The sequence below is a fragment of the Mustela nivalis genome, assembly GCF_964662115.1.
Source record: "Mustela nivalis genome assembly, chromosome: 2".
NCBI classification, from domain to species: Eukaryota; Metazoa; Chordata; class Mammalia; order Carnivora; family Mustelidae; genus Mustela; species Mustela nivalis.
In genome coordinates, this window is record NC_139021.1 from 138,534,720 (window position 1) to 138,548,295 (window position 13,576).

Here is a 13,576-nt window from a genome sequence, read left to right on the forward strand (position 1 = left end):
TACATAGCAAACATCAGTTGTGCATCTGTGGGGATTTGGATGGCAGTTTGTTTTATAAACTTCGGCAGTGTGATGAGCCCACCAGCCTCACGATGGTTCACAATACCCTCTCTGCCCTTTCCACGCAGCCACCTGCACAGCCAGTGGGAGCCACGGCAGGAGAGGCTGACACAGGCATACCTGTCGTCTGTATCCTTCCATCCTCCCAGCTTAGAACGGTTAGAACTTATAAACCTGCAGTTTCTAAACAGGCTTATTTTTGAGGCTTTCTTCGGAAGTTACTGTCAACTGAAGCACCAGCTAAGGCATAGCCTTGTAGATGCCATACACATTTCAAACACATGGTTTCGGCTTGCCTTCATTTCAAAGACACTCCCGAATCCCTACTTCTCTTTCTTTCTCTGACCCTCGCCTCTGCATCACTGCTACCCCCAGTCTTACTTGCCCTTCCCAACAATCAGGACTTGGTAAGGATTCTGAGAAACCAGGCTGGGAATTGAACATCGGGGTGTCTGTGGTCCCCTCTGCATTGCAGAGTAGCACTCTAGCCCCCAGATGGGGACTATATGGAGCAAGGAAGGTGACAAGGACATTATGTGGAGGAAGCACAGGACAGGGCTAGATGCCACAGACCTACATTTTCTCGTAATCACTCAAGCTGTAAAACTTATGTTTTGTAATTTGTGGTGTATCTCTGACACAGACAAGCCCTGCAGTCACCCCTAGAGCCAGGATCTAGAACCAGGATTGGCCAGCACTCAAGGAGAGTTATGGAGGGGGTAATGGGCTTTAGAGAGCTACGCCCATCAAAGCCTTGCTCCCAGGGACTCATGCATCAAGCACTGTGGGACCAACTCTAAGAATACTTTCCAGGTGAGTGGATGGCACACGCCATGCAGTGACAGCAATCTTCCAGAGGCTGCTGTGACACAGGCCTGGGGGCTGGCCATCAGCCACTCTAGTTTGATCCAGGGATGTTTTTTGAGAAAATGGGAAAGAGTGGCTAGACTGCACTTCGCCTCAGTAGCCCCCCTGGAAATGTATTTTCCCTCACTGAGTTTGGACAAATAACAGTGGCAGTGAGCTTAATTGTTTCTCTTGAATGTCAGTGCAGGTACCCAGCTGCTCTGTGTGGCTGGCTGAGGGCAGATCCAAACATGTAGGCAGTCCAAGGATGAAGGGAATACCGTCATGGCTGCAAAGCTTTAGGAAGTCTTATTTCTTGATTCCAAGGCAGGCTGAGGGACCACAAGGAGAAGACCAACATAACCCCCTATCCAAAGTCTACTCCATCTATATCACATAGCTGAAAATACCTGTTTTGTGTGAAATAAATATTTTAAAGCAGATGGAGCCAGCAGCCTACTCTTGGAAAAATAAAACCCTACGGGTATTCACGCAGAGCTTAAAACTTACCAGAACCCAGTTCTACCTTAAGCTTGCAATAATAAGTCTCCTTAGCCTCCCACAGACCACCTGTGGGAGGTGAGTAACAATCCTAGTTACTATGTTTCCTGAAAGCAAAAACCCTAATTCTTAATGTTTGTATTTTAAGTAGCCTTAACTTTTAATATACAAATAGTCCAAGGCTCATGGGCGGTTCCCAGCCAGCTGCTGCCTGGCAAGGTGAGCCCTCCCCGTGAGGTGGCATTGCATCAACCCCATCACTCTAGAGCGGAGGGCACCGATAGGCTCAGGGAGGTCACAGGCTTGGCCAAGGTGGCAGGCATCTCCCTGAAGTCAGATGCTTTCTCTGAAATCTGCTCTTGGGACAGGGGGTTCTGCAATGTCATCCTTGCCCACTGGCGATTTGTTTCCTTGAAGCTCAGCTAACCAAAGGGCTGCTTGTCCATCATATTCTATCCCTTGCTCATGAACGTAGCTTTCTTGTGATGACTGCACTTATGGGCCAACTCTCTTCCTTCTCCTTGAGAAAGTGTGGAATATGTGAGGGGTACTGTGCCTTTCCACTGTCATTCCATACAGGAAAGGACTTTTATTAATTTACAAGATCTTAGGGACGCCTGGGTGGCTCAGTTGGTTAAGCAGCTGCCTTCGGCTCAGGTCATGATCCCAGTGTCCTGGGATCGAGTCCCACATCGGGCTCCTTGCTCAGCGGGGAGCCTGCTTCTCCCTCTGCCTCTGCCTGCCATTCTGTCTGCCTGTGCTCGCTCTCTCCCCCTCTCTCTGATAAAAAAAAGCTCTCCGGGTTTACTTACTGATTGTGAGATGGAGACCACACTTTTAGGTAGTCAGTGACTGCAAACCAGAGGGGGGAATCTAGACTGCAGGGGGCAGTGAGACAATCATTCCTGCACGGCTCTGCTCAACACAGGCAATCTTAGCTGCTGCTGCCTCATCTTCCCTCTGCATCATTCAGTGCAGAGCCTCTCTGGCATTGGTGATTTCCTCCCCCAGCCTACACATCTAGCTGTGGCTGTATTCTTTAGGGCAAGTTGCTGATCGGCAGCTAGTCAAGGCTGCCCCACTGCTGACCTAGTAAAACCAAAGCAGGAGTCGAAGGCTCAGCAGACCCAGGGCATTTTCATCTGAGGAACTCTGCATACACGAGTAAAAGAACACGCACCAAAAACCATTCCTCAGCTTAGGGGAACTGGTAGGGGAACTGGAAAGGAGGTCTTTCAGCTACCACCCAAATGGACATGCTTCCATGGCTTTGCTGAAAGGAACAATTTTCCTTACACAAAAATTAGGGCGGATTTTCTCAAAGTTAGGCTTAAAAAAAAAAGCTCACTTTGTAGAAATGAAAACTGAAATAAGCTACTAAGAGTTCAGCTGAATTGATCCATGCATACTAAAAGGGACTCACAACATGACAACTGGCAGGCAATTAATCACACGGTTAACCAGCAGTTACGTTCTCACACTCACTCCACAGCACACCTGCGAGCACAGGCAGTGGCCTCTGGCGGGCCTCAGCTCTGGCACAGGCTGGGGCTGGAGAACACGTGAGGGGGTCAGACACATCTGTTCTGGCCCATGATTTTGGACCTGAGTTCATTAGGTGATAAGCCCCTAGAGGGTATAGACACATTTAGTCATCTTTTGAGGCGCGTGACACGTATTGAGGGCTAGAAGGAGTGCTCGCTGAGGAAGCACACACTGCGGGTCAGGGGGTGGGCACCCGTTAAACCCTGTCAAAGGCAAGAAGGGAGCCAGAGTGATGGAAAGGGAAGCCACGTGTGCCAGAAGTGAGGCAGAAGCCTGTCGAGTCTGGGGCTGGCCGACAGCCGCACTGCTGCAGACTTCACCCCTAATGCTCAGCATTCCCAGCATGCTCAGTGCAGTACCTCGTTATATTTCTCATAGCCTGTCTCAGTTAAGGTCTTTGAGGATAAACAAAAAAGTAAGTAAGTGAACATAATCATATATAAAAACAAAATCACAATTCTAATGTGTTAAAAAAGAAGAGTAAGGGCGCCTGGGTGGCTCAGTGGGTTAAGCCTCTGCCTTCAGCTCAGGTCATGATCTCAGGGTCCTGGGGTCAAGCCCCATGTCAGGCTCTGCGTGGCAGGGAGCCTGCTTCCCCACCCCCCACGCCTGCCTCTCTGCCTACTTGAGCTCTTTCTCTGTGTGTCAAATAGATAAATAAAATCTTAAAAAACCAAAAAGGTAAGAAGACAAAACAAAAGGCACTCAGCCCAGCCATACTCTGGATTTTAAACTTACTAAAATCTGGAAGAGTCTCTTTTTCCCACCTTAACATATAAAAGAGTCAATATATAAAAAGAGTCAAGAGCTTCCTTACCTAAAACATTTAAGTTTCGTTTTACTGCTGTCATTTCTGACATACTGAAAGGGATAGATTCCAGACAATCCTGTGCTGCATTTGAGTCACCAGTCGGTACACAAAGGTAACTATTTACTGGTTTTTGTACCCCTTTGCTTTTTTTTTTTTTTTAAAGATTTTATTTATTTATTTGACAGAGAGAAATCACAAGTAGGCAGAGAGGCAGGCAGAGAGAGAGAGAGGAGGAAGCAGGCTCCCTGCAGAGCAGAGAGCCTGATGCGGGACTCGATCCCAGGACCCTAAGATCATGACCTGAGCCGAAGGCAGCAGCTTAACCACTGAGCCACTCAGGCGCCCGTGTACCCCTTTGCTTTTGATTGTAACCATCATTATAAACAGGAAGGAGCTGCCTGAGCAGGTCAGTGACATTAAAAAAACAAAAAAACCCAACAAACTAAAAAGCCCTAAGAGAGGGGCGTCTGGGTGGCTCAGTGGCTTAAGCCTCTGCCTTTGGCTCAGGTCATGATCTCAGGGTCCTGAGATGGAGCCCCGCTCCATGAGCAGGGGGCCAGCTTCCCTCCTCTCTGTCTACTTGTGATCTCTCTCTCTGTGTCAAATAAATAAATAAATAATATTCAAACAAACAAACAAACAAAAAACATTAAGAGGCTATCACGGTAACAGTTCCCTGGAAGAAGGAGGCTGACTAACTCAATAAACTTCGGATTCACACTATGGTAACAGGAAGAGCAATTTAAAACATCACCACTAGGGGCGCTTGGTCAGCTCAGTGGGTAGGGCAGGTGACTCTGGGTTCCAGGCCTGCATTGGTGTGGAGATAACTTACAAATTAAATTTTTACTTATTTATTCATTCATTCAACAGACAGAGATCACAAGTAGGCAGGAAGGCAGGCAGAGAGAGGGGAAGCAAGCAGGCTCCCCACCGAGCAGAGAGCCCGATGCAGGGCTCGATCTCAGGTACCCGGGATCATGACCTGAGCTGAAGGCAGAGGCTTTAAACCACTGAGCCACTGAGGCACCCCACAAATTAAATCTTTGAAAAAGAAAAAGTAAACACACCATAGGAAAAAATCACTAGGGATTCACAACAACTGTGAAAGAGCTGGTTCCTCCAGATGGGGAAGTAAATAAAGGGGTTGATAGGACAAGGTTAAAAAAAATGAGTTCTAAAGGAGTATTTTTCTAGCAGGGTATGTATGACCCATACACTAAGGTCATGACATAAATTCTTTATATGTTGGCTGGTGAAATTTTGTCTGGATCAATCCTGATTTTTTTTTTTTAAATAAAATATTTATTTGACAGAAAGATAGCACAAACAGAGCAGCAGGCAGACAGAGAGGGAGAAGCAGGCTTCCTGCTGAGCAGGGTGCCTGATGTGGGGCTCAATTCCAGGACCCTGGGATCATGACCTGAGACAAAGGCCGACGGTTAATTGATTGAGTCATGCAGGCACCCCAATCCTGAAATTTTTAACAAAGAAATACTCTTAATGTCCTCCTCCCCAACCTGTGCCAACCATCTCTTGGTGATGGCCACACTGCTCCCCTGCCACAACCCCCTGGGAGCAGAACTCACCTGCAGAAAGCTGTCCTGGCAGCAGAGGAACTCAGTCTTCTTCATGATTGATTCAGTGGTCAGGACCAGTTCATTTTTACTTAGTGCAGGCTCACTCTGACACGGGAAGACTGCCTCGAGTATCGAAAGGAGATAGTGTGATGTGTATGGGGGTGACCAAGGGTGGGGGGCAATATTAAGCGAAAGAATTTATAAGAGACAAAATGACTATTCTCAGCACGAACTTTTACCAACCTATGATTTTTTTTTTCCTTTCAAAACGTATTTTATATCCTACCTTTAGTGTGAAGGTCAAAAGACGATAGCCCCACTCCACCCCACACAAAGACTTAGGGAATAGTGGGCATTGTTCCGTTACTCCTCAATCTTCATCCCATCCCAGATTTGTATTAAAAATATATACTGTTGTTTTAAAAAAACCCAAACACTTCAGAAGTGAAAAATCCCATCCCTAAGCTTGTGGGATTTCCCCAAAGTTTTAATGGTTGCATATTACCCTAATATATGGGTAAATCACTATGTATCTGATTTATACTTTACTGATGGTTGCCTTTACTATAAATGATGCTGGAAAAACAGTCTTGGCACATTTACATCATTTCTGTAAGGCAAATTTCTATAAGTGGAACTACCATGTCAAAAGACACTCACATTTAAATTCAGATCACTATTGTCAAACTACCTTCTGAAAAGGTTGTTATAAATTATACCCCCAGTTAAAATATGGTTTTAGTAAACATTTAAAGTAAACTTTCTTCTCAACACCCACGGCTTTTAACACTGGAGTGTGACATGCTGCCCTAGACAGAGAGAAACCCAAAGCCCTCTTTTGTGCATTCAATCACTACCAGTGCTAGGCTTTGAAACTGAAAAAATATTTTCCCTTAATATTTGGGAAAATTAAGCAGAGCACACAAGAAGAAAAATACTAACCCGGTAGCTGGGTAGAAGTAACTGAGGCATTAACTGTGTGTGAAACTCCAGAGGACACTTGCATTCTAAGAACACATCCTCAGAAACATTCTAACCCCAGATATAATACTAAATCTTACTTTGATGTTGTCCAGAACTCTTTTGAACTCTAATGGTTCATCTTTTCCCTCCATAGCTGCAGGATCCAAGCCATCTCCCCCGTAAATGAACTGGATAATGTCACCCGTAGAGCTTCGGACAGTCAGATCATACTGTGAGCAAAGATCTTCAAGGGACTTGACAAGCCTTCTCTGAAGGAAAAGAAAGAGAGGAAACAAACGCTCAGTTGCTTTCAGAAGACCAGTCACATGTACAGAGGATGGGATCTGCACACTAAGTTTCAAGGTTACTAGTACTTTCACCAGTTAAAACATTTTATCAGAAATCTTTTAGGGGCGCCTGGGTGGCTCAGTGGGTTAAGCTTCTGCCTTCGGCTCAAGTCATGATCTCAGGGTCCTGGGATAGAGCCCTCCATTGGGCTCTCTGCTCAGCAGGGACCCTGCTTCCCCCTCTCTCTACCTGCCTCTCCGCCTAATTGTGATCTTTCTGTCAAATAAAGAAGATCTTAAAAAAAAAAAAGGAAAATTTTAAAAAAACTGTCCCCTGATACTCAGAACAACAAACTCAAAGTGGCCCAACAGCCTGTGCAGGGGGATTTAGAATATGCTCCAACCTCATGCATCCTAGTGTACTTTTGAGTACATGCAATTTAAGCCTCATCACCCCCAAAGGACTCTGCAAACACCAGCTGTTTTCCTAGGCTGTTTTGCCTTCCCTTTCTTTCTCCCTAAAGTATAAATTAATGCAACAGCTTTGCATTTCTAAACACAACTTAATCCAGGACCCTTGTGGACTTTAATATGAATTACAGAGGATCAGGTGCAGGCCCTCTTCTGGGACACAGGGGGAAGAAGAGAGAACAGGGACAGCATTGTGTCTGAACCAGCGGGCAGCAGCCGCCCATTTCCCAAATCTGCTTAGGGAGAACCTTCCACCAGTGGAGCACTCCAGCTAGCAACAGGATGGTGGCTCAGTGAATTAAAAGAGAGCGAAATTTTCCTCCAGGCAACTTCAAAACAAAAATCCCTCATGCCAGAATAAATTTGTTCTAGGTTAACACAGTGCTCTGGGAAAGTCATACTTTCTACTTCAAAAAGGTAAAGTCAGAAAATAAAGTCAAAACACATTGTGGCAAGAGTGGTGAAAAGCATTTCACAGTCTGTTGGGTTTCTGACAAAAGCAGCACACTCCAAAACTGAAGGGCAATTTCCCACCCAAAGATAACGAGAAGGGAAGTAGATGAGATGAGGATACGCACGTGCAGGAGAGCGTCTGGACACAGCTGCCTACTGATGCGAGTCTGATCCCACCCTCAGCCTTGTTTGCTCTGGCGCCCTCAGCCACAACCCTGCTTTATCAGTCCTGCTCTCCCAGCCTGCAAAGGGCTGTGCTTCTCAAACTGGGGTCCACAGCAGGGAGAGAGGGGACACAAAACCACAGTGAGAGCATGGCCCACAACTGGGAGATTTAACTTCATCTGGTGTTATGAGGAAACAAAAATATTGAAAAAATGTAAAAGCAAACACAGATCATAGAGGACAGAATAGAAAATGATAATTAGAGAATGAAAAGAAATCCTGTGCTTGTGGTCTTGTGGAAGAACAAAGTCGGGATGTGTTCTCTCTCCTCTGCCATCCGGGGTATGTTTTACCGCGGCTGGAGAAGCGCAGGCATTGCAAAACCCTCTAGTTTCATTCTCTCCCCTAAGCCTATTATCCTGGAACTGTGCAAACAATGGAGAAAGAGCCATCCCTCCAAGTGGCCAAGGCCTCTGCCGGCACTGGAGTTAAGTTCTCGGCGTCAGTTAAAATTATCCTAATAACAGGTTACACAAATAGTTGCCATGTGAGAAGCAGAGTCCTCTCAGTGATCGGGAGGTACTATCATCCCCATCTTCATGTATTGGGACACAGAGGCCCAGTGCGGCTCAATGCTGTGTCCCCAGATGCACTTCCAGTATGTTCTCTGCAGAGCTTTGGTGCGTGTGGTTTTGGCCTTATCTAGTTCCCTCGAGGTACACAGATGAAGGGAACACATTACCTTGTTAGGCTATTTATTTCTATGGCACCTGAATTTCTCAAGTTTTCCTTTTTAATTGTAGGACTCGATAAATTACAGCTCATGTACAAAATATGTAAACACTCAGCAGTCAAAATCCTTGGAACCCTGTAGTGCTCGGCCTCAAATGGCCTACATTTCTTTGAATTACCTGCATGTACCCTGTTTCAGCGGTCTTTACGGCTGTGTCAACGAGACCTTCCCGGCCAGCCATTGTGTGGAAGAAAAACTCAGTTGGAGTCAAACCGGAATAAAAGCTATTAGCCACAAAGCCTTTGGCAGCTGGGAGCTAAAGAGAGGCGGTGGGGGGTTGGGGAGAAAGAAGAAGAATCAGACAAAAAAACCTACAAGGTCCACAATTTTAAAACCCATTCAAATCACAAAATGCCCCACCTTTAGACTATAAATACCCAGTCAGTGCACTCTTATGAAGGGGGAGACTTTATAAGCACTTTCCTAAAGGAGGAATAACTTGGCATAAACTATCCTTTCCAGAGGCAAGCAAGGGTGATGTCCCAGTCAGGGCTGGTGCTGGTGCCAGTGACAGGCAAGTGGACCAAGGGAAGTTGGGACACCCCCAGCCTCTCCTCCAAACTCGTCAGTCTCCCTTAGAACTCTGAGCTTGCGGGGCGCCTGGGTGGCTCAGTGGGTTAAGCCGCTGCCTTCGGCTCAGGTCATGATCTCAGGGTCCTGGATCGAGCCCCGCATCAGGCTCTCTGCTCAGCAGGGGGCCTGCTTCCGCCTCTCTCTCTGCTGCCTCTCTGCCTACTTGTGATCTCTCTCTGTCAAATAAATAAATAAAATATTAAAAAAAAAAAAAAAAAAAGAACTCTGAGCTTGACATGCACAGCAGGCACCATTCCAATGACCACTTGGCTGTCTAACTTCTAGTGAATTCTGATCTTGGGCAGAGACCCTAAAATGTTCCTGGGGCTGTTTGGATACAGACAGTACCTATACACTCTTAGGACAGCAGTCCTGTCTCCTCAGGAGGGGCTGGACAGAAATCCTGCAGTCCCATGGGACAGGAACTGCTGGGGCTTCTGTGCTTTAATGGGAGTAAGAGCTGACTCCAAATACAGAATCTGAGTAACTAAATCTACTCTAAGTTCCTCAACTAGATTTAATAGTTGTCTGCCCCTGAGTTCCAGAAAAAGCCCAGCACAGATTTGTCTATCTCTGCTTATATCAGCGCTCAAACCACAAAGCCAATGAAACCAAGAGGTCATTTAAAAACTGAGCTTGAGGGCGCCTGGGTGGCTCAGTGGGTTAAGCCGCTGCCTTCGGCTCAGGTCATGAACTCAGGGTCCTGGGATCAAGTCCCGCATCGGGCTCTCTGCTCGGCGGGGAGCCTGCTTCCTCCTCTCTCTCTCTGCCTGCCTCTCTGCCTGCTTGTGATCTCTCTCTGTCAAATAAATAAATAAAATCTTAAAAAAAAAAAGAAAAAAGAAAAAAGAATGAATTAAAAAAAATAAAATAAAATAAAAACTGAGCTTGAGGGGCACCTGGGTGGCTCAGTCAGTTAGTATCTGCCTCTTAATTTTGGCTCAGGTTATGATCTCCGTTCAGGTCATGATCTCAGGTGTGAGATTGAGCCCTGTGTCAGGCTCTGCGCTGGGGGTAGAGCCTACTTAAGATTCTCTTTCTCCTGCCGCTCTCTCTCTGCTCACATGCACAAGCACGGGTTCACTCTCTCTCAAAAATAAATAAACCGAAAAAATGAATTTGAGAACTCAAGAGGAGAATCTGGAATTTGCCGGCCAATATATCATCACTATTTTAATATCACCATACTTTGATGTCAGTGCCCCCCAAATAAGCATAGAGATTGATCACGTATGAGGTAACTTTATATTCTGACTACTGAATGTAGGCTCAATAGGACCCTGAAATCCTCCTCCTTGGAGAGAAAACAGGAGAGGGTGTTGATCTTCCAGTTTTACAGCTTCGAGTCTTACAAGGCTCCTACAGGACTCTGTTGGGGATGAAGAAAGTAGACCCCTGAGCAGCCCTGGCCTCACAACCCCTCCTCTAAGGGCTCCTTGGCTAGTGGCATGTGCTTCTGTTCCTCTCCTATGCCATCGGTTGCCCTTCAAAGTTCTGCCTGAGCCACTACACTTACCTTTGAGTGCTTTTCAAAGTGAGGCAAGGACCTGTTTTCAAAGCCATCTGGCACTCGAGAGCCACTGATGGCCTGCTGTCCCACACAGGCAATCATCTGTGATATGTTAATGAAAGAACCTGGGAAAACAGGTCAGGAATATAATACTCGTTTACCAAAATCACATTAACTGAAGCATGAGCAGATCTGTGGGATAAAACAGGACCATGACGTACCAGGCTCCCAGTCTAGGGACAGTAAGAGCCAGAAAGAGAATAGTATAAGATAGAGCCCTCGGTAACAGAACAAAAGCAGAAGGAGGGTGGGCAAAGCTCAGCAGGAAGTTAGCACTTTGGGACTGGAGGAAAGACTTGTAGGTGAGGCTGCAACTGGGCTGAACTGTGGCAGGACACTACAATTTGGACATGAAAAGGATGAGGAGAGGAATTCCAAAGTAAGGGGAAGAGTGGGAAGGAAAGACACAGGAAAGTGGGGGGCATGTATGTGTACCAGGAGCAGGAAGTAGAATACTGAGGGGAAAGGCAGCAAAGTTGGACTTCATTCTGCTAAAAATTTTTAAAGAAATAAAAGCATGGAGTTTTTCAATCTGAGTGCAGTACCATGAAACCTAACGCAGGTTCTAAATAACTATGAAATTTGAGTGTTTTGCTATTGCATTAAATATACTAGTTCAGAAAGGTTATTTTTTAAAAATAAGATCAAGTTGGCTTAAAGCATCTTTGAGCTCTTAAATCAACACATATTATACAAGTTCCTCCAGAGGAGTTAAATTACTGCAGTGCAGACAATTCTCTTTCTGTACATGTGATTTAAAAAGCTATCCCCTTATAAACAGAAGGTCTGAAGTTGTGATGCATACATGTGCTGGCACAACCCTGGCCAGCCGACACAGAGAGTACGATGGTCGCGGTAGCCCAAGATGCACTCACCTTTGGAGCCGCATAGAGCCATGGTGAGTGGGCTGTTGCTCTTGTCCAGTTCCCGGAGGCAGGCGCTGCCGGCGTGGTCTCGGATCACAGACAGCTCCTTCAGGATCAGAGCCTGGCGGGTGGGGGAAGAGAGGTGAAAGGTGAGTGGGGTCTCTGCCGACTACCAACATTCAATCTGACATTTAAGGGAATTTGAAAAAATTTAAGCCAGAGGTCATATTTCTAAGTAAAGTTTCTGAGCCTTTGAAGACCAGTATGCCTTATCTATAAAGACCCACATCTTCCACAAGGTTCTAAAATCAGTGCTTAAGGTAAAACTGATAAGTAACAAAACCTTGAAAAATCCTTATTTTTAAAATCCTTTAAATGGCCCATAAGGGGGACACCTGGGTGGCTCAGTTGGTTAAGCAGCTGCCTTCGGCTTAGGTCGTGATCCCAGTGTCCTGGGATCGAGTCCCACATCAGGCTCCTTGCTCAGCAGGGGGCCTGCTTCTCCCTCTGCCTGCCACTTTGTCTGCCTGTGATCGCTCTCTCTCTCTCTGACAAATAAATAAATAAAATCTTAAAAAAAAAAAAAAGGCCCATAAGGTAGAATGCGAATGGCCCTGTATATAGAGAGTGGCCTACAATACAATACGTCTGTATATATTTTACTGTATGCATCCACATCCGCTTAAATAAACATACGAAGTATAAGCTAACGTGTAGCATATAGTGAAGGAGAACTGCTTGTACTATTTATAATACTTACTTTTTGTTTTTTACTTTCCAGGCACAAACGTGAATTCCCCCAAGTTAAGAGTGTGTGGTAAGGTGTCTCTACAAGAATATTCTAGTCTTTGAGCTCAGGCTGTCCTTTATCAACTCACAGTTTAGGGTGCTGAATCAGTGAGGAGTTAGGTTCCATGAAAGCCAAGTGCTGCTGAAGGCCCAAGTTACAAGTCAGTGAGAAACCTGTGTGTCTCTCTCAGGACTCGGTGAGATTAAGAAGGAGCTAATGGTGAATAGGGCCTACAACTCTTCTTTCTTCCTAGTTCACAAAAAATTCCTTCCATCAGAAAATTTCTAACTGTTTATCTGTTCTCGCAAACTTAGGTGAGTTAAAAGCCCTTAGCCAGGGGCTATAGGAGAGGCAGAAGAGAGCCAGGCAAAATCCCGGTGCAGTCAGACTGCTGATACTGGCTGCCTGAGAGAGAATGTAGGGCTCATAGAGGCTGATGGTCGTTCTGATTCTGACACCTGCTGGTCAAGTTCTCAGTTAACCTAGTTCCAGAGGGGACAAGGGCAGGAGAAAGGCATGTGACTCTCGGACATGAATATTCCCTCTTCTGTGTCCAAGTCTCTTTCGAAGTACATCTGCTGCTTTTTATTTTATTTTTTGAAGATTTAATGCTTAAGTAATCTCTACACCCAACGTGGGGCTCAAACCTACAACCTGGAGATCAGTTGTGTGCTCTACCGACTGAGCCAACCAGGAGTCCCATCAGACCATTCATTTAAAGAGCTATGGTTGCCAGGCTCTACTGGAAAGATGCTAGAAACATTAAGGGCAGAAGCACTGGAGTACCAGTTACAGCAGGGGTCTAAGTGTGATGCTGGGGCAAGAGCGGCTCCATGTGGTCAGAGTGAGCCGACGGCCCCACCGAGGACTGAGACAGCCACAGGGGATATAAAGGATCTAGTCAAGAGTGCTCCCCTCATTAAATGAATGAGCACACACCCAAGGAGCAGAGAGCTGACCTGGGGCTAAAGCCACACCGTGCTGACGTCCCTCTCCCCTCTGCTACCAACTCTTCCGGCCCGCAGCACAGGCCCACGCGGACCACGTGGCTAACCCAGCTGAAGAGCCTGACGCACCTCCAGAGTTTCCTCAGCGGTGCAGCCGGGCTGCTGCTGCAGCTTGCCAGTGTTCAGGGCTTCGATGTACTCGTCACATTTTTTATAGCCAGCATTCAGCAACTCATACTTGGCCTTCAGTAGTCCCTGACCAGGTGTGACGTCACCAATCCCAATGGAGAATCCACGGTTGGCTGCAGAACAGTTGGCAGGTGGAGCAGAAAGAGAGGGCCATGAATGGTCGTCA

The 13,576-nt window shown here is 46.3% G+C and overlaps 1 protein-coding gene across 1 annotated transcript in view; it reads right to left on the reverse strand.

Annotated features, from left to right (window-relative positions):
• The window catches only part of POLR3A (RNA polymerase III subunit A), a 48,406-nt gene that overhangs the window by 8,837 nt on the left and 25,993 nt on the right, over positions 1-13,576 (reverse strand). Inside the window, exons 16-21 of the mRNA XM_082719526.1 lie at positions 13,351-13,523; positions 11,494-11,605; positions 10,565-10,683; positions 8,594-8,731; positions 6,405-6,575; positions 5,353-5,466 (exon numbers count right to left, since the gene is read on the reverse strand). Coding sequence (XP_082575652.1) covers positions 5,353-5,466; positions 6,405-6,575; positions 8,594-8,731; positions 10,565-10,683; positions 11,494-11,605; positions 13,351-13,523 — 827 coding nt within the window. The remainder of the gene's footprint in view (positions 1-5,352; positions 5,467-6,404; positions 6,576-8,593; positions 8,732-10,564; positions 10,684-11,493; positions 11,606-13,350; positions 13,524-13,576) is intronic.